This window comes from Manis pentadactyla, chromosome 10 (genome assembly GCF_030020395.1).
Source record: "Manis pentadactyla isolate mManPen7 chromosome 10, mManPen7.hap1, whole genome shotgun sequence".
NCBI classification, from domain to species: domain Eukaryota; kingdom Metazoa; phylum Chordata; class Mammalia; order Pholidota; family Manidae; genus Manis; species Manis pentadactyla.
This window is the reverse complement of record NC_080028.1, coordinates 113,357,034-113,376,491: the sequence shown is the minus strand read 5'-3', so window position 1 is coordinate 113,376,491 and position 19,458 is coordinate 113,357,034. Positions and strand designations below refer to the sequence as shown.

The 19,458-nt window shown below is 40.3% G+C and overlaps 1 protein-coding gene across 2 annotated transcripts in view; it reads left to right on the top strand.

Moving 5' to 3' along the window:
* LIN7A (lin-7 homolog A, crumbs cell polarity complex component) overlaps positions 1–16,941 on the top strand; it is a 128,163-nt gene extending 111,222 nt beyond the window's left edge. For both annotated transcript variants that reach the window (XM_036912332.2, XM_036912333.2), the window contains 2 exons: positions 10,008–10,226; positions 16,815–16,941. In XM_036912332.2, coding sequence (XP_036768227.2) covers positions 10,008–10,226 — 219 coding nt within the window. In that variant the 3' untranslated portion in view covers positions 16,815–16,941. The remainder of the gene's footprint in view (positions 1–10,007; positions 10,227–16,814) is intronic.
* Positions 16,942–19,458: the final 2,517 nt, after the last annotated feature.

Sequence of the window (19,458 nt, the reverse complement as noted above, 5' to 3'; positions counted from 1 at the left end):
TGCGCCCTGCGGGGTGCTGGGGAGAAACAGCGTAACACAGCCGCTGCCCTCAGGACCAAGTCTACCACAGCTGGGCTCTTTCTGCTCCTCACCAGATTTTAAGCAAAGGCGTGGAAAGACCAAGTGACTCAGGGGAGATTCTGGAGAAGCATTTAGGCAAGAGAGAAACTGGAGAATATTTTAAAACCCAGGCAAGAAATAAACAAAAAGAAGAGACTATTAGATGGGGTGGGAGAGGGGGAATGAATATCAGCTAGTCTGGGAGGTTAACTGGATGTGGGTTGGGAGGAGAGTTAAAGATGCCCCAGGGTTTCTAGTTTGCATGGCTGCAAGGCTAGTGACAGCAGGAACCAGGCAGGAGGGCTGAAGAGACTCTTTAAAGGTTAGAGCCAGTTAGAGAGTTTAAAGTAAGTTAAGTTTTATTTTGTGGACCTACCTGGAAAATCTTAGTGTAAGTCACTGGTGACAAACCCAAAGGGTATTTTGTGGGTGTGCTTTTAATTGGAAAAGACACTCGTGTGCAGAGCCAGAGATATGGACAGTAGATGTGCAATCTCCATTACATTTATGCTTCTCCTGGAAGACGGCATCAGCAATGTTGAGTCTCTGCAATTCAGTTAAATGTTACAGCTTTTATTATTGTTTATTATTCATGGTACACAGCAAACATAAATGTCCCTGCTGCTTTACCCTTCACAAAACATATTTGACAGCTCTGGCCCAAACAACGGCTGCCTAGATTTGGTGTATTTCTCCCTTATGTTTTGTATTAACTGCATGCGCATCTCAGATTCTAAAACAGGTTAAATAATAGAGTATATTCATTGAAGCACTTGGTTGAACTAGTTCAGGAGTTTTTGTTGACACTATGACACCTCTTAGAAAACTATGGTCTCTGTGAGGTCGCTAGAGTAAGATACTGAAAGAAAAAAGAAAAACTCTTCTTGGTTGACAGAATCCTGGTGTTATTGCAGCATAATACATGCTGTCATCTAGGAAGAGGAGCTACGATGATGTATGTTATCCTCAGTGAAATAAGAATTCCCAAAAAACCTCCTGTATACTAAACCTTTTTCTAAGTCGTGAAATCTTTCATGGAACCATAGCTTTGCCCCCATCACGGTAACAGCCCACCTGCCATAAAAACCAGTAGACACCGTTGGAAGGTGAGCTTTCTGGTGTTCCTCCTCGGGGGTCTGAACCAGTGCCAGCTATGCAACACTGGTTCATCAACATAGAAGCCCGCGCCCGAATCTGGGCACTCCTCCTAAACCAGCCCTGCCGTTTTAAGCCAGCCTCCACGTCCTTGGGATTCTGCAGCAGCAGAGCGAGATGATGCTCCAGGGCTCTAGGTCTGCCCATAGGGTCTTGGCAGAATTGCAGGGTGAGCAAAAATGATGCTGGTGCACTCAGACCTACTCTTCCAAACTTTTCTTTTAACTGTGAACCCCTTCTTTCAAACCTTTCTCATAACTCGGGTCTCTCCTTCACTCCCCTTCCTTGTGCTGCCCCTCTGGTGCTCAGCGGACCCCTCCTTCTTTGATGAAGTTGCTTCCTTCATGTCCACTGCAAATTCAAATTCCACAAGGGCTGCTGATTTTAAAAAATTAAAAATACATATTTATGGAATAAATATCATGTCCCAGGCACTACTATACACTCTTTGATCTTTGTGACATCATCCTGCATCATAGCGGGTGACCAGCTGTCTCCATTTGCCCGGGACTGAGGTCTATCCTGGGACTTGCAGCACTAAAACGGGGACTGTCTGCATCTGGGAACTGAGGCACAATGACAAGGGATGGTTTTCTAAAGTTCACATTCTTAATCAGTGATCAGTCTACTATTTGCACCTCCTGAGCCCTGGCCTTTCTACCTTGTTGCACTGGCTGTCCTAACAGTCGGTTGGATAATTTGATTAAGGAGTCCCACCAAATTTTAGTGACTAAGATATATCTACATGTTTCAGTGGAGCTATAATAGTGGTGAGTGTGGGGGAGGTCGTGCTCAGTGGGTATGTGGGTGGGGGAAGTGGATATCACATCTCCACAACCACTTCTGTATGTCCAACCTGACTCGGTTACAAAGGTTGAGAATTGGCGGTTTCAGCATTTCTGTAAGAGCCTTTGCAAGAGGCTCTGCTCCTTGGAGGTGGTGTCACTGAGTGCCACGGCTGGGGAGAGTGAGGCAGGCAAGCATGCATTTTAGAAGCTCAGACGAGTGTGATTCATGACTGGGAAGCGTTTGCCAGAATCTCGACTTCCTGGATGAAACCCACCACTCAAAAATTAACAGACAGATTTAAAGATCTCATGGTCTAGGACTATTTTCCACACAGCTTTGTTCTGTTCTCAGATGTCTAACACTCATGTTTGTACTCCTGAAGATGGTTGTGTGTGTATGTGCATGTGTGTGTGTATTTATTGTGTGTATGTGTATATGCAGTTATTGTGCATTTATACGTGTGCGTGTGTGTGTGTGTGTGTGTGTGTGTGTGTGTTATCTTCATCCCAGCAACCATCGAGAATTTGTCCCTCCTTTTGGTGCCAGAACATTAAGGGTTGGGCAGAGTTACAGAGGAGATGTAGTAGCTGCATTTGTTTCCAGTTTTAGTCCCCAGATCTGAAAGGTGGGCTGAGATCAACCAAATGTTAGATCTGTGATCTCTGGCACTGATTTTGTTTTTCTAAATCTTTCGCTCCCTTTAGTTTTTCTGACCCCTGGGCCTGCTGCAAATGCCGTCTGCACACTCCACTTTCATGGTTCATATTTATAACTGCTCTCCCTGGATAAAAATATGTGTAATTATATCCACTTTTTTTTTTCTTCCTGTTAACCTCCTTACCCTTTTGTAGTGTTGGGTTACTTGATGATTTTCCCCTCAAGTGCACTCACATTATGCGTGCTCCTATCAGGCTCATCTCCTGCTCCCTGTTTCTTTCCTTAACAAAGCATGACACCAAGGAGGGACTGAGAGGAACAGTTTTTCATGAATAAATAACAGTCTTTTGTAATTAGCATATCAATTGTATGTATGGAAATGATGCTTCTAAATTCCTTCGTGGTGATTAGAAGCAGTTGATTTATCTAAGTAGTTTTACCCATTCATTCAACAAACTCCATACACAGTTCATTTATTTAGTAAACTCTTGCTTCCCAGACAAGACAAAGGAAATCTCTACCTACTCAAAGGCAAATTCTATTTTGTTCTTGCTGTTGTCTTCAAGCACCTGAAGCCCCGCAGCAAGATTATCATAGGGGAAATGGCTCAGCAAGCAGCTCACATATGTTGGACCCTTTTTAAGTGTCAGATGCTCTTCCACATGCTCTGTATATATTAAATTTAATGCCAGCAGCGATCTTATTAAGTAAATATTCTACGATACCCATTTTACACAGAGGAAATTAAGGCTTGGAGATAATAAGCAGCTTGTCTGAGCTCACCAATCTGATAAGCAAAGAAGCTCAGATTCAAATTGTGGCAGTCCTGGCTCCTTAGCCTATTAGAAAAAACTATATACGCATATATGCAGAGGAGAGAGAGGAGGGGAGGTGGTTTATTCATTGACTGAGTATTGAGCACACAATAGACGCTGGGCATACAGATAAATAAGACTCATCCTGCCCTTGGACAGTCTAGTGACAGCAGAATGATTGTAAACTGATAAATTACAGTGCACTGAAATAGATATTAGCATTTAGCCAGGAACAAAGTACTGTGGAAGGGCATTAGCATATTTTTTCCAAGGGATAAATGTGATACTTTTTATATACTTGCCACTTTTCTTCAGCCAAAGAGAATACATTTAGAACAGGAAATTAACATATTTGTGAGAAGGAAAATATCCAAGAGTCATAGAGGTTTTTTCTGGATATGTACTGTAAGCTTGTGCAGAGATACTCCATTCGTCATTAAACACCCAATCAGTGTAGGCTTTTTTTTCTTTTAATGACCAAAAAGTGCTGACTACAGAGCTACACCAAGCAAAATTACGATTCTCTCCCCTAACCCTCTTTCCTGGAGTTACACAGTAGAGAAACCCTTAAGATGGCATTTACTATTTGGGTCAGTTGTAGTCGACAGCACTGTGTCTCCAAACACTAACGTGGACAGCAGTGGCAGACTGGCTGGCTGTGTCAGAGTTTTACAAAGTCACATATTCCTAGGTCACATTGCTGGGGATTTGCATAAGGCAAGTCTGGGGCACAGCATAGGTCTCTATATTTTTTGAAGTGTCTCTGTTGATATCTTTTTGCATCCTGGCTTACAAACGACTGGTCTAAAACACCATGAATTTGGCAAGCTGTCCATATGATAGTTACTTCCTCTTTATTACCTTGTTTAAGGTTATAGATTGGCAGGTAAGAACCTAGTGGAAACAGATTTCAGTCATTTCATCTGTTCCATTTTACTACCTGGGGAGTTAAGATAAACTTCTTTCGCTCTCCGTTACCTGTCTTACCGAGTTGTTATCAGAATTAGATATGATACATACAAATCAACTAGCCGTGCCTTGCACTTAACAGTGCTCAATAAATGTTAGAGTACACACACACACACACACACACACACATGTATGTATGGACACTCTTAAAGTAAACTAATATCAAAACACCTTAGTGGACTAAAAGCAAAACTATCATAATAACACAATGGTCAATCATTGTTACCTTTGTGGAAAAGGAGTGTGTCTGTCTTTGGCTATACTGGGCCTTTTCAAAGTTGAGAACCGTAACCTAACCCATTAAGTGCACCCTTCAACAAAGCCTCATACTGCTCCTTCATTAGCCAATGCATGCCCTTTAGAGCTTGGAGCTGACAGATCTTATCCTTGCCATTAGTTCCTATCCTTTTAACATCACCCAAGAAACAATCTTAGTGGATTTTGATGGTACTCAAAAGGTACAACTTTCCAATTGTAAAATAAATAAATTGTGGAAATGTACAGCATGGTGACTGTTGTTAATAATACTGTATTGCAGCTGAAAGTTGTTAGGAGAGTAAATTTTAAGTTTTCATCTCAAGAAAAAAAATTTAACTGTGTATGGTGACAGATGTTAACTAGACTGAAAAAAAAACCAAGGATATAACTGAGATTGTTTCTAAAGGTCTGTACAGCTACAACGTTTTTATAATGAGTTTCTGAGCTAGTTAATTGTACTAAGGGATCATAATTGAATATCCTCAATATCACTTATTCCCTGACAACATCTGTTAGCTCTTAGTCCAAAGGAATGACTGGTATCACTTAGGAGTGTATACATAAACGTGGCTCTAGAGATGCCTAGAATAGCTGAATGGTATAGCCAGTTCTTGGTTATCTGACAAAGTGTTTAAGTCATTTATCTATCAGCAAATTGGGTCAGGACTGTCTCCATGTAATCCCCACAGAGAAAGTCCTGCATAAAGACTTGGGCATGGACTACTTGGCAGCTGATTATACAAAGATAACAAGATTCCTTCCCAGGGCAGGCATTTCTTCCATCTGAGGTCTAGCCAGGGTCAAAATTTAACAACTAGTTTCTCTGTCTCAATGGAGAGAGCACATGTCATCAGCAAATTAGTGTCTGCAGTGGAATCTAAAGTTCTCTTTTGTTGGGGAGATTTCTTAATCAACTAGGAAATAATAGAAAAACAATTGAGAGATCAGAATGCAGCCATGTTTAAAAGCTGGTCCATTTACCAGCCACTGATTTGCTAAACTTCTATCAAATTAACTAACTTGAAAACATCCTAGAGTTTACTGTTGCATGAGATTGCTGATGAAACAAGTATGCATCTGGTCATTGACTGAGCTATTTTTCTCCCCAGCTTCCTGAATAAAAATATATCTTTTATATATTAACATTATAGGAGATCCGGTTCTTGTGGTTTTATATCAGTCTGATATACTATCAGCTTGTTTTAAACATTTGGAAATGGTAATGAAACGATTTGAATTCTCCTCATATTGGTTTCTATGTGTATTTTTAAATGATTTAGCAGGAGAATGACAGAAGTATTTTCAGGATGGGCATTTTATTTCATAAATAAAATGTCCATTCTTCATAGGGCATTTTAACTCATTTCAGGGAATGCTCATGTGTAGACTAGGCACAACTGTAGGGTAGGTAATGTTTATCTTTTCTCTTGCAGGACCACACTTCTCTTGGGTCTCAGTATTTCCTGGGTACCTAGTATATCCCACTACTTCTTCCCCATCCCTCACCTAAATAAAACACAACTTTTACCAGATGTCTGGAGGGAAGCCTTGTTAAATTAATCCTTACTAATGAATTCCTAAAATTGCAATAGGTACAACAAAACCCTTAAAGCAAGAGAATGAAATCTAAAAATATAGAATTTCAGGTTTTGGGTGCCGGAAGGGATTTCACTTTAAAATTGGAAGCATGGCTAGGTCTCCCCAAATCACGTAAGAGCCAAATTCTGATGCTATGTGAGGAGCTGGTGTGGCAGGTTGATAGTCAGTGTCTGCTCATACTGAGCTAGTTGTTATAGCGGCCAATTCCTGAATTGAGAGGACTTTTCTTGTATGTACAGCTTTGATAGAAATAGCTTATTTACAGATAAACTCTTACAGTTCAAAACATGTTTCAAATACTGAGCTTGAAATAAGGCATACCGTCCTTAAGAGTGAGAAATAGACTAAGCCGAAAGTACAAACAGATGGTAAACTGCCAGGCCTCTAGGAATGCCTATGACCAAGTGTTTGCACATCAATATGTTTACCCTGACTGAGGAGGTAATTTGGCCTCTTGTTATGCATTGAACGAGACCTCCACGGGAAGATGCTCTGCTTTTTTGTTCTTACCTAAAAGAGAAAGAAAGGAAGAGAGAAAACTGCCCTTAAGCTTTTAAAGAGTTGTCCAGAGGGACTAAGAGTGCCAAAGATATAACAGTAGGTTAAGGAGGCAAACGTATGCACTCGAAAGCATTCATAAAGTCGGCAAAGACACTGGGAAAAAAATAACCATCCAGAACAATCATTAAGAAAACAGTTCAGTCTGAAAATAATTTTAAAAAACCAAAGTTAAGGAGTGTTTGGAATAATACATTCTACAAACATGCTTAACATTTCTTCAAATCTCTAAGAGTTACCTCCTAGTTTCTATTATCATGTTCAATTATATAATTTGTATTGTTTTAACAAAGCGCTTTTGGAAGCAGAAGAGAAGTATGGCGCTCAGCCCAGATGCCATTACACGTGTCCCAGTGGGGAAGGCGGGGTCAGGTCTGGAGACCGGTCACCTCGGGCGAGCCAGGAAGAATCTGAGCCACTGTCTAAGGCAGAGACAGAGCATCAAGGCAGAAATTCTGGGCTCGAAGACCATGGAGTCTGCTTTTTATGAATTGCCAACTCTATGGGGGAGACCAGAGCTGGGGCGTGGGAGAGGGTGGCCCTGATGGCTCTGCGGCTGGCTGAGGCGTACCAGCCAGTACTTCTCTCTGCTCTTCATCCCTATGCTGAGAGCTTGATGGCTCCATGTGGTAGTACCACAGCCCTCCCGTGGCAACTCTAAAACTGCAGGCATCATGCCTAAACTGGGATAAAGGGCCTCCTAAGGACTGGCCTAGAATTTCTAGCTCTATTAGATGAAAGCAAACAGAACAAAAGCCAAAAAAAGAGATTAGAGACTAATCATCTGGCCTAGAAAATGGGTGAACCATTGCCATTGAAACATATAAACATGTGAGTTTTAATATTAAAAAAGAAATTTCAGAAGAGTATGAACAACCAAAACCACCCAGTTTTCATTTGAAAGGGGAATTCCATATACTAACAATTCATATGGGGGCACATTACAAAGAAAATTACAAGCACACTGAAAATAGGGTTTGTACTGTAAGTTGTCACAGTTTTCCCTTGTCCTTCATGTTCTTCCAAAGAACTTAGTAGAATATAACTGGTAGAATAAATGCTTAATAAATATTTGTTGAGTGGCCAAGTCAATGATTGAATATAATTAAAAGAATGAATCAATAAATGAGCAAGCCTATTTCCTAGGCTTCAGCCACAGAGAAAAATTCACTTGCCCAGCAGCTGCTTATAACCCTTCTCTGTCTAGCCCAGACTTGAAAGAGTGGTTACCTAAGTTGCCTACTGGGCTCACATGATCGTATTTTAAACCCTTAGTATCTGCCTGGTAGTCCAACAAATGATTGAAGGCAGTGCTCTTCCAGGCCACTGATGACTGCGTGTTTGCCAAATCAGTTTTTTTTCAGTCCACATCCACCTTTCTGAAGCAAATAATAGAATAGAACACAGTCTCTTTAGTCTCCAAATCTGGATGATAGTACTAATTATGAATCTCAAGATAACTGAAGTGTGCTTGAAATTCAACTTACTTATTTTTTTTTTTATAACACAATACGATGCCCAATTTGAGTCCCCCTTCTGCTTGGGTTGTGAAAATGTAATCTCAGCCAATCTGGGGTGGCCTCCTCTGCCACTTCAGTGCCAGCATTAGGTGTTATGGCAGTTATTAAGCCTACCCCCGTCCCCACTGGTCACATCACACAGACATTTCTTCTCTGAGCTTTATCCAGAAAGCAAATCAGAACAGCTTTTGTACTTTGATCCTATAAAACAGGGGTTGTGTTGTCTGCCCTGGAGATCAGCTGAGAGGAAAGGAGATTGTCTCCTTTTTTTTTCAGGTTTCTAGAATGTCAGATTACAATTTACTGCTCTTTTACTTCTGCCTAATCTCAAGCTAGAGAATCTTTAGAAGGTTTGGGAGAATAAGCCTCTTTGTATGATAGTACTTACAGTAAACGTAGTATCCCCAACAACTGTCTATGCAAGGATGTTCAAGACTCTTTTGAAACATACCTACCTTATAGGTATGTGTGCACATCTTATTATATCCTTAGTAAATTTCTCTGAAAGTAAAACTATTCATTGTAAAGGGTTTACCCAATGCATAACAGCAGTGCTTTCCATAAAAAATGTACTGGCTTTTATCAATTATTATCAGCATATGAGAGTCCCATTTCCCTACATCCTTGTAAACATGCCATATTTAAAAATACATATTTACCATTTTAAAATAATATTGTATCTATATTTACTAGGAGTTTAAACATCCTTTCATATGCGTATTGACAATTTATTTTGTTTTTTAAAATTATTATTTGTCTATGAGTTCACTTGCCCGTTTTGATTAGATCTTTCTTGTAAAAGTGATTCATCTGAAGATTATTAACAAATTGACTGTAGTATATTGGAAATATTTTTTTCTGGTTCGTTATTTGAACTTTCTATGGTATTCGAGATACAGAAACTTACAATTTGTAAATCTGACTTTGTAATTTTTCTTCCCTTGGTGTTTTTACTTAAGAATTCTTTTTCCATTTCAAGATAATGAATGTTCAGCTAGTTTTATTTTAGTTTTATGGCTTTATCTTTACATTTAAATTTTTAGTCAATCTGTTATATTTAGCATAGACAATGAGATTGGAGTCTACATTATTTTGTATCATTTATTTGTTCCAACATCATTAGTCATTTTCCTCTTTGAGTTAAATCCCACATTTATTAGATAATAAAGTTTTGCATATGGTGGATCTGCTCCTGGACTCTCTATGTCCTACTTTCTCTTATGATAGTAAGACATTACTTTTATCATCATAGATTCTTAACAAATTTTAATATCTGATAGGAAAAGTTCCCCTTCATTACTATTTTTTTTTCAAAATTTTGCTGGATAATGCATTTACTCTTCCAGAAGAAATTTATAAATTCCATTCCCAATCTTGGGTCTTCATTGTTTCCCACCCTTCTAACTTGGGGCCCCTTTCAATCCATTCTGCTCCCTCGCACAGCCTAACCTGCGTAGAGTTCAATTACGAATGAGATAAACACTGATGAAGATGAGAGTAGATTCCGTTGGCTGCGTCTTGTTGATAGTTCAACCTGGGATATTAATATGATGCTAATTTCAGATTCTTCCGTCAGGGAACAGAATAGGGAATCTCTCCCCTCTAAAGAACGTCTCTGTTTTTTCAGAGCGTGGAAGGGGAACACCATGAGAAAGCTGTGGAACTACTCAAGGCTGCCAAGGACAGCGTCAAGCTGGTGGTCCGATACACCCCTAAGGTCCTGGAAGAAATGGAGGCTCGATTTGAAAAGCTCCGGACGGCCCGGCGTCGGCAGCAGCAGCAGTTGCTAATTCAGCAGCAGCAACAGCAGCAGCAGCAACACACACAACAAAACCACATGTCATAGGTGAGAAGCGCGGTCCTCCAGCTGGGGAGCCCCTTACAGACAAAAAGCTCATTCCTCCAATGAGGATGAGAGCTCCTAACATACGAGGAGAGCGTTTTTCCAATGGGGGAACCCCTTACATACGCAAGGCGAGATGTACGTTCTTCCAATGGGGGAGCCCCTTTTATAGTCAAGGCGAGAAGCACATCCTTCTGATGCCCGGGTTCTTGTTTGCGGAGCTGAAGAATGAGCTTCACAAAGAGTCAAGGTAGGAGAGTGAGGTACAGGCTTTTATTTAGAAATAAAGTGAAAGGACAGAGCTCCCGGCTCACGCCAGGAGGGGACAAGAGAGTCCGTAGTGGTGCGTTGTCTAGGGGGTTTTATAGGCAGTTGAGGATTTTTCGAGAACATGAAAAAACTTAGGGGTGGGGACTTGTTAAGTGGTCCCTGAATATTAAAAATTAACTTAACTGTAAGGAATTTCCTGCCTTGATTTCTCTCTGGGACACCGGCGCCTTGGTCTGGGAGCATATCAAAAGGTTGCCTGCCCAAGCCGCCAAGGTGGGCTGAGGTATTGTCTACTTGCTAAAGAATCTTGCCCCTTGAACTTCCTGGGTGTTAAAATGCAATCTCATCTTCAAGATGGAATTCTTCCTGCTCTTTACTATGCCGTTTACAGCTGGGTCTGCATGCTGTTAGTTGCTCAGTTTGCAAAATCACCTTGTCAAATCTGAAGGAGGAAAGACAGCACATAGGCCTGGGCCTTTTAGCATGCTAAAGTGAACCTTACCCATGGTTACAAATGATTAGCATAATAAAACATGTGCTACTCTTCTTTATCTGGGGAACATTAACTGATGTCACTGAAGAATGATTCTAGAGCTCAATGTTTAACATAGAGTTTTAGTACGGGGGTTTCCTTGCATGTAGTTACATTGCTCTGACTGCAAATATCCTGCCCTGCCCCCTCCAGAGGCCCTCACTCTATTCTGACTACATCTGTGGGTCCCTGTCTCACTTCCAATGTGGGAGCCCCTTACATAAAGCAAGACGAGTAGCACTTCTTCCATACAGGGTAGTCCCTTACATATGGAAGTTGTTTTTTTAATATAGTTTCTTAGCTAGAACAACATCATTAGATTTAATAATCCCCCTACCAAAATCAAACAAATAAAAAACACTGATCTCAGAAAATGTAAGCTGGGTAGGTGCTCACTTTGTATGTCATTCAGCCATATTCCATGCAAATGTAAGATATTTTGGAAAATAATATACTTAGGGGGGGCATATACAGCTATAGGATGACTATACAAATTAGCAAAATGCAGCCTCTGTGCAAACCCTGATCCTCAGGCACATAGCTAGATGACAAGAGTGTAGGCTGGATTGCTGCCCCCACTCAGCCGCTCAGCAGGTTGCCTTTGAAGAATGTGGAAACTAAACAACCCTACTGTGCTGATCCCGGGAAGATCCCCTTTAGAATACAGCCATTCAGTTTATTAGAAAACTGCTCCCCTGAAAAGAATGAAGTCGAAGCCTGCTAGTGTGTTTGTTCTGAGATTTTGAAATTCTCTGTGGGTGTTCACTTAAAATGTGTCTGAGATGCGCCCGCCTTTTTTCTCAATTCCATTTTATGACAAAGAATGCTAAATAATGTTTTGCTATGTATTTTTAAGAAAACTCAAGAAAAAAATGTCAAGAGTAAGAATCACCATCTTTGAAGTGTGTGCTCTGTGCCAGGCCCTTCTCACATGTTATCCCTAATCCTCAGAAAAACCCTCCAATTTAAGTATCACTGAAACTCCATTTTTGAGCTGAATGATATGAAGCTGTGATAGCATCAGTGGATTCCTCACAACCACACTTAAAAGTAGCATAGAATTATGTTCCTTCTCACTCTACTAGATAGTTCATTTGCTTACATCAGATATTCTGCAGTTACCTAATTTTCCTTGCTATCCTTTAGAGGAGACAGTTAATATCATTAGGTACCTTTACACTAAGATGTCTGCAAACATGTATTTGAAATGAAGCTCAAATATTCTTGGAAAAACGACATAGGTAATGGTGTTTTTAACTCTCTGCATATCAGATTGCTATTTGCACAATCAGAGGCATTGGATATGACAGACTTTCTATTTTTTGTGACACTCAAAAAACAAGTACATGGAGAAGTAAAAAAGATTATGTTGGCATTTGTCCTCAAACAGTCGTGGGAGTTCAACAATCTATCTTTCTTTTTTAGCCTGCTAGTTTTACTGCATATACCATAGATTCGCATCTTTATCTAAAATTACCTTCCATTCTTAAAACCACATTTATTCAACAACAGATATTTATTTGGCACTGCTATGGGCCAGGCACTTGTTCAATAGGCTATGGAAACAGCACAAATAAAGTAAGGTCCTTACTCTCACGGTGATAACGTTTTTGTTGGAGAAGATAGTTACTAACAAGTAAATGAAAAATATCCTATGGAGACCAGTACTTTGCAGAGTTAGAATAGGGTGCTCTGATAGAGACTGGCTTGGTGATGACTTTCCATTAGGTGATCAGGGAAGACCCTTCTCAAGGGGGATGACATTTAAGCTGAGGACAAGAAGAAGCCGGGAAATGAGCATAAAAAGAGGAGGAAATGACCAGTGCAGTAGCTCTAAGGCAGGCATGAGCTGTTTGATGTTTGAGGAATAGAAAGGAAGCCAGGGAGGTTAAGGAATAATGAGTGAAAAGATAGTGAGGTAATTGAGGGTTTTAAAACCACCCAGGGAAGTGAGATTTCATTGCAGTGCAAGCCACTGAAGGATTTTAAGCAAGAGAGTGACAAGGAATAATTTATATGTTAAAAAAGATAACTGTGGCTGCTGTGGGGAACACAGATTATTGCAGGGAAAGAGTGAAAACAGAGTCTGATTTGGAGGCTGTTAAATAGTTGTCCAGGCAAGAGAGATGGAGGTTGGACGAGGGTGACATTGTTGAGATGGAGTGATCTGGATGCACAGGGACAAGTCGTTTTGTCTATATCCTTCTTCTAGCTTATCCATTCCAAATGGAAAGATACTCCACGTTTGCACTTTCAGAATGCTCTCAACAGTCATTTTGCCAATCATAATAATCCACTATTCTTAGGTCAAACGTTGACACTTTACACTGTTACTTTCTTTTATTCTCATAATGTAGTCTTGTACCAGTTCTCTTCACTACTAATTTACCACACTGGTCCATAGTAAAATTGTTCTGAAATGTCCCAAAAGAAACATGTTGCCATTCAGACTCCAGAATCTTACTGAAAGCTTCCAATATTACACTCATTCGGTCATCTTTGGAAGTATACAATTTGGCTGTAGATATTTGCCAGGCCACGTACAGTACTACTCAATTCCATTTCTCTGTTCCATCAGTTTTCATTAAATCTTTTCAGAACCCCTGCCGTCTCATTACCAAAGACTAACCTTTTAATAACAAGCATTTATAAACTATTTTTATTGCACAGGATATGGTAAAGTTTTGTTTAAGGAGAATTTATACTTATTTATACTTACAGCAAGGCAGCACTTACAATACACATGATCGTGTTGCTTTGAGATGAACTGTACTGACCATTTCAAGCACCAGCAAAATACAACCAAGTCATGCCATTCATGGATTTTATGGTGAATTCAGTCAAAGAGACCTACATTAGCTTTTGTTCAACTCTTAATTAATTAGATTTTTAAGGATTAAATGGGATTTGTTACACTTGCTAACTCACACCATTGTTGCTTTTGAGAAGAGATTTGAAGCAAATTTGACATACTTCCTTTGAACAGATATCTGTTCTTTTTTTTTTTTTAAGTTTGAGAACTCAAGCAAAGACCAGGTAAAGCAAAATACTTGTCAGACATTATGTTATTATTTATCACATGATAATTTCTATTCTCTAAATTAGAAATTTTTTTTTTCTGAGATGGTGTAGATTATAAAGTAACTACCAATGGTAAATGGTAAATACAAATGGAAAACAGGTGGGATGCGGGTAGTATGTGGAGAACATCTCTTATGCCTACTTTTAATTTTAAACTCTCCAGAACTAAAACTCCACTGTCTTCTTCACTCACTGACCTTCCTTTTCCTCCTGCCCTTCAGACCCCGTGTCCCTTACTGTGTCCACTACTTGACTGTTCTGTACTTTCCATTACCGCTGCCATGGCCACTGTCCTGACGATCTGATCCAGGGAACCACAGCCAGAACTGAGAGGGCCATGTCTCGGAGGATGTCTGATAAAACTGAGTCCAAGGATTCCAGAGTTACCAAGCAGAAAACTGGATGGGGGATAATAGCCATAATGCTGGATAACATTTATGAAGCAATTACAATGTGCCAAGAACTCCTCTACTTGCTTCATATATATTAAATTCCTGAATCTTCATAATAATCCTCTGAGTATTAGGTACTATTTTTCATCTCATTTTAAAGAAGGAAACTGAAGCCTATGGGATTTTTTAACATCTGTGCTGGATTTAGTGATAGGGCCTTGACCCCCACCTGGAAACACGGGGTTCACGGGCTCTACCTCCTGACCTGTGCCCCTCTGACCCTTTCCAGTGGCCCCCCACCCTTACTGTCCCCCATCCCTCCTCACAGACACATTCACGTGAGCTCTCCAGGGATTCACCCTCATGCCGCTGAGTTGGAGATACCCAGCTCACCCTCGCCACTTACCTCCAAAACACTACCCCAAGCTTCAGAGCACTTCATCATCACAGCTGAATTAGTTTCCTCTGGCTCTCCTAGCACTTACCCCACATTTAATGTCTTAAAAGAACAGACATTTATTATCTTGCATTCCTGTAAGACAGAAGTCCAACGCCATCTCCCTGGGCCTTAGGAGGCTCCAGGGGAACATTCATTTTCTTGCCTTCTCCAGCTTCTGGGGCTGCCCGCGTTGCCTGCTTCACAGCCCCACTCTCCTTCCTCAGCCAGGAGTGGCTGTCGGGCCCTCGTGCGGCAGGGCTGTGACCTCTCCCACCATCTCATCCCCATGCTGGGCTCTTCGCCCTCCCTCTTCCCCTTTTAATTCCGCTGGGCCCACCAGGACAATCCAGGATAATCTCCCTGTTTTGGCCTCAGCTGATGAGCAACCTTACTTCCATCTACAACTTTAATTTCCCTTTGCCAGGGAATCTAAATATTCACCGGTTCTGGGGCGTAGGACATGGACGTATCTGTGGTCCATTATTCTGCCTACCTCAAAGACTCATTTAAAAGTTGACAGAGCAGTTTTATTGTTCAATAAAATTTACACTGATATGGAAGAAGCTTTTATTTAAGAGATCTCTAAACTCTTGAATTGTAAATCATGCGAATGAGGGAAGTAGTAAGAACATTCGGTGCAGATGGCCTCTCCCAGCAGGCATTCCCGTGACCCACATTTCAGACGCCCGGTGCTCTCTCAGCTGCTGGTTTATCACCCTTCCGGATAGATGAAGAGGTCTAAGACCCACTAAATTCACCTGTTGAGTCCCATTCCTTTGGGACATGTAACGCTATAATACATTAATGCATTAAAAACTCAATCTCTAGGGCTTTGTCACTTGATGCTAAGGGACCTGTAGGAAGTTATTCAGTATGGGACTGAGTTAAATGGGCTGCTATGGAGATTAAATAAGAAAAAAGTATGTGAAACTTACCAAAATATGTGGTAATTAGTGAGCACTCAATAGCAATAGTAGGACTGGTGGTCACGTAGTAGTTAAAATGTCAGTGGTAGATAACGCTTTTCTGTAGTATGTTGTTAGGGGAAGGAGCACAAGTGGCCTTGGGCTCAGCTTTCAGTTCCTCTCTGTCTTAGAGGGCCGCAGGGCTTTGGGGTGCATCTCTGAAGGGCCTGACAGCTGGACAGTGTTGCTGCCAAACAGGCAGATTGCAAGCCCCCCCCTTCTTACAGGTCAACCAGAACAATTCGTTAAAATCTGTTTTGTATATATCATCTGCATTTGCTGAAATACAAACGTCTGCAGCTTTAAAAACAAAGATGCAAAACCATTGTTCTCTCTGAAAGAAATGACTCCATAATGGTGACAGAGGGCAGTTCTCGGATAAGGGAGGCTGCTCCCCCAAATCAGACCTCGTGGACAGTGGCCTCCTGTGTTCTACCTGGTGTCAGGCTGACCTTGGAGCAGCAGAAATAGGCCTCGCATCTGCTTCAGAGAAGGGTTGCTGGTGCTTGCAGCCCATGACAGAGAGTTTTTGCTGGCTTGTACCTCAACAAGAGCACTACAGTCACCCTCAGAGCCATACTAGAAATATTACCTGTTCTTTGCTGTCATGAAGAAAAATAGAGTCATCTGGAATTGGGAGAAAGAAATGTTTTACGTTTGAAATGTTTCCAAATGGGTGTTCTTTATTTCATTTGCAGGAATGACTGTGTCTTTTCCATCCTCATTTGATAATTACTTCCTTTGCAAACATCTTCATTTTTCATACGTGGAAGATTGTGCATGAATGATAGCGCCCAAAATAGCCCTTTTGCTGTTCGCACATAGCACGTGCTCTTTCAGTATTTTTAGCATATTGTCGTTGACACATGAATACTAATCGCTGATTTCTCTCCACTCTTCTCTCCTTTTCAGGTCCTTGAAGAAAAGCAACTGGATCAAACACCGGATAGTCACGAGTTTGAAACCATGCTTCAGAACCCCAGCACATAGTAAAAGGGAAAAACAACACCGATAATTATACCTGTCAAGAATCTGTGAACACATGGTGTGTATATTCTTTACCGAGGCAACTCGACTCTTTCTCACTCTGGGGCTGAGTCCCCACAGCTCATGTGCTCTTCATACACACAGACCCTCCACCCCGCTCTGGGAGTTCTCCGGGAGTAAAGGGAGAAGGTTTCCAGGCTGCAGACTGAAACAGTGGAAGAAGAATGAAGTCCATGACTTTCAGATAGATCATCAGGGCCAAGATTAAGAGAATCTCTGGTCTACCACTTCTTCAGAGGTTAACAAATCCCTCATTAGGCTGTAGTTCAAATGGCACCCATTCAAGGTTGTGGCCATTAAGAAGCAACCGACGTGTTGCCCCTCCCCCTAGCCTGTTCCACACCCACATTGCTAAATTGTCTGACAGAATCCTAGTTCACTGCAAATCCAACCTCTATTCCCCTCTTGAAAATGGCAAGTTATCCTGTATTTATCCTCTATTCAGGTTCTAGAAGCAGTTGGCCTTTTTTTTTCCATTTCCATGAATTTTATTATGCATTAACAGAGTGGGGCAATTTTAGTTCGCTAGAAGCAAGGATAGAGAATTCCAGTACTGTAATTTTTAAATTTAAGTATTGCTTATATCTATCATTATTAATTTGAACATAATATAATGTGTATTTATTCTGCAAAATGTATATTATCAGAGTGTATCTGTTACAAACTTTGGTCTCTTACCAAGTGTTATAAATCTGGTAAGAGAACACTAGCAAAGGACCTAGCTTCATATGATATTTATATATAACCCTGCTCTTGATATGTTTTAGTTAAGTTTTATATTTTTGATTGATGAATTCTGGGGAAATCTAAACTCTTTCTACCTACCCCAGTGTGCTGCCATGGAGGTCTATTTGATATTTTAAATCTTAGGACTTTATAAAACTAAACTATATATCCATATATGCACAAATTTATATGTCATATACAGTTTAGATCAGTTTCCTCAAATATAAATGGGATATTTTTGGCAGCCTAAGATCAAAAGTGTTATTCCTCTTAATATTAGGCATATGTAAACCAGTGATATTGAAAATGGGAATGAAAAGATGTTGTTTTTCCTAGAGGGGAAAGATACCTACTTCATTACACATAAGTAAATAGGCAATGAGATACCATCTTTCAGAAAGTAGCAGTGGAGAATGGTCTGTTGGAGCCACTTACAAAAATCATAACTTTTGGCTATGGTAAATCTAGGCACATAAGTCTAATTTTATTCTCTGAAATGAGTAGGAAGCAATAATTATTTGGACACTTAAATACCTTAAGCACACAAATGTACCTGGAAAAAGAATAAATGTTCAGTTGAAACGTTCTAGAGAGATCATTAAAACAGAGGCAGATATTTGAATTTCTCTTTTCTCAAATACGGAAATTGATTCCCCAAGATAAATAAATTTCACATTGCAAATAGTCCCCTAAATTAGAAATTTATGAAGCTCCATTTCAGAACTGCTTTCTTGATAACAAAATAAAACCAATCAAACTACCCAGAGCATTTTTATTTTGCCCTGTCAGGTGGTATTATTGTCAATACCAAGTTCTGCCTACTTTTCATAGTCTGTCACCCAACAGAGGACAAACAAGGAAACTGGGAGGTGCCCAACCTTCACAGTGTCCCGCTGTGTTAACAGATTCTCATCCTTGAAAACATATCATTTTTTACTAGAGAATGGGAGGGTGGGGGTGGGGCGGGCGGGCGGTGGGAGGGGAGGGCTAGGGTGAGGACCCTGAATGTTATGTAAAATAGGTTTACATGAGAGTCAAACATGACTAAAGGGAATGAATGGATATTACATGATACTAAGTTTGAAAGCGGTAGTTCTCATTTTTGTAAGAAAAATTTAATGAAACATATATTTTAGTTATCATTTAAAAAAGAAATACTAAAACAATTCAGTGATGCCACAGATTCTCATTAAAGGAAATCATTGCACACTTGTAATGAGAAAATGGTCATTTCAACACATTTCAAGACATTGTATAAATTTGGAGCTTAAAGTGAGTATGTTTTCATTTAGCCATACATGTTGGGTCAATATTAAATGTATCCTATAGTTTCACATCAATATAAATATTGTCATTGTGTTACAGAAGCAGTTATGAAATGAGCAGATACCTTACATTTGCGTTTTCTGGATATCTTTGCATTTTATGCTTCCTTTACATAATGCTAAGTGTTAATAAATGTATGCCAAGTCCTTTGCCAAAGTGAAGGGGCGTGCTATCACAACTTAGGCATCTAGGACCGACCTGTGGCAGTGGTTCTGCATACTAATAACCAATCCAGTGGCCAGTTTTCTTCAGTAAAATCTATTTGTTAAATGTAAGCCTTCTCCAAAAGTTTTCATCAGAAGTAGGCATCGCGAAGACAGTGGGGTCCCTGGGTGGCTCTCTAAGGTTCACTGAAGCCAGAGGGAAAGGGGAGGAAAATTAGCACAAGTTATACTACTGCTGCCTATTATTCATAATCACATTAGAGCCACTGATGTGTTCAAAATCATATTAAGAT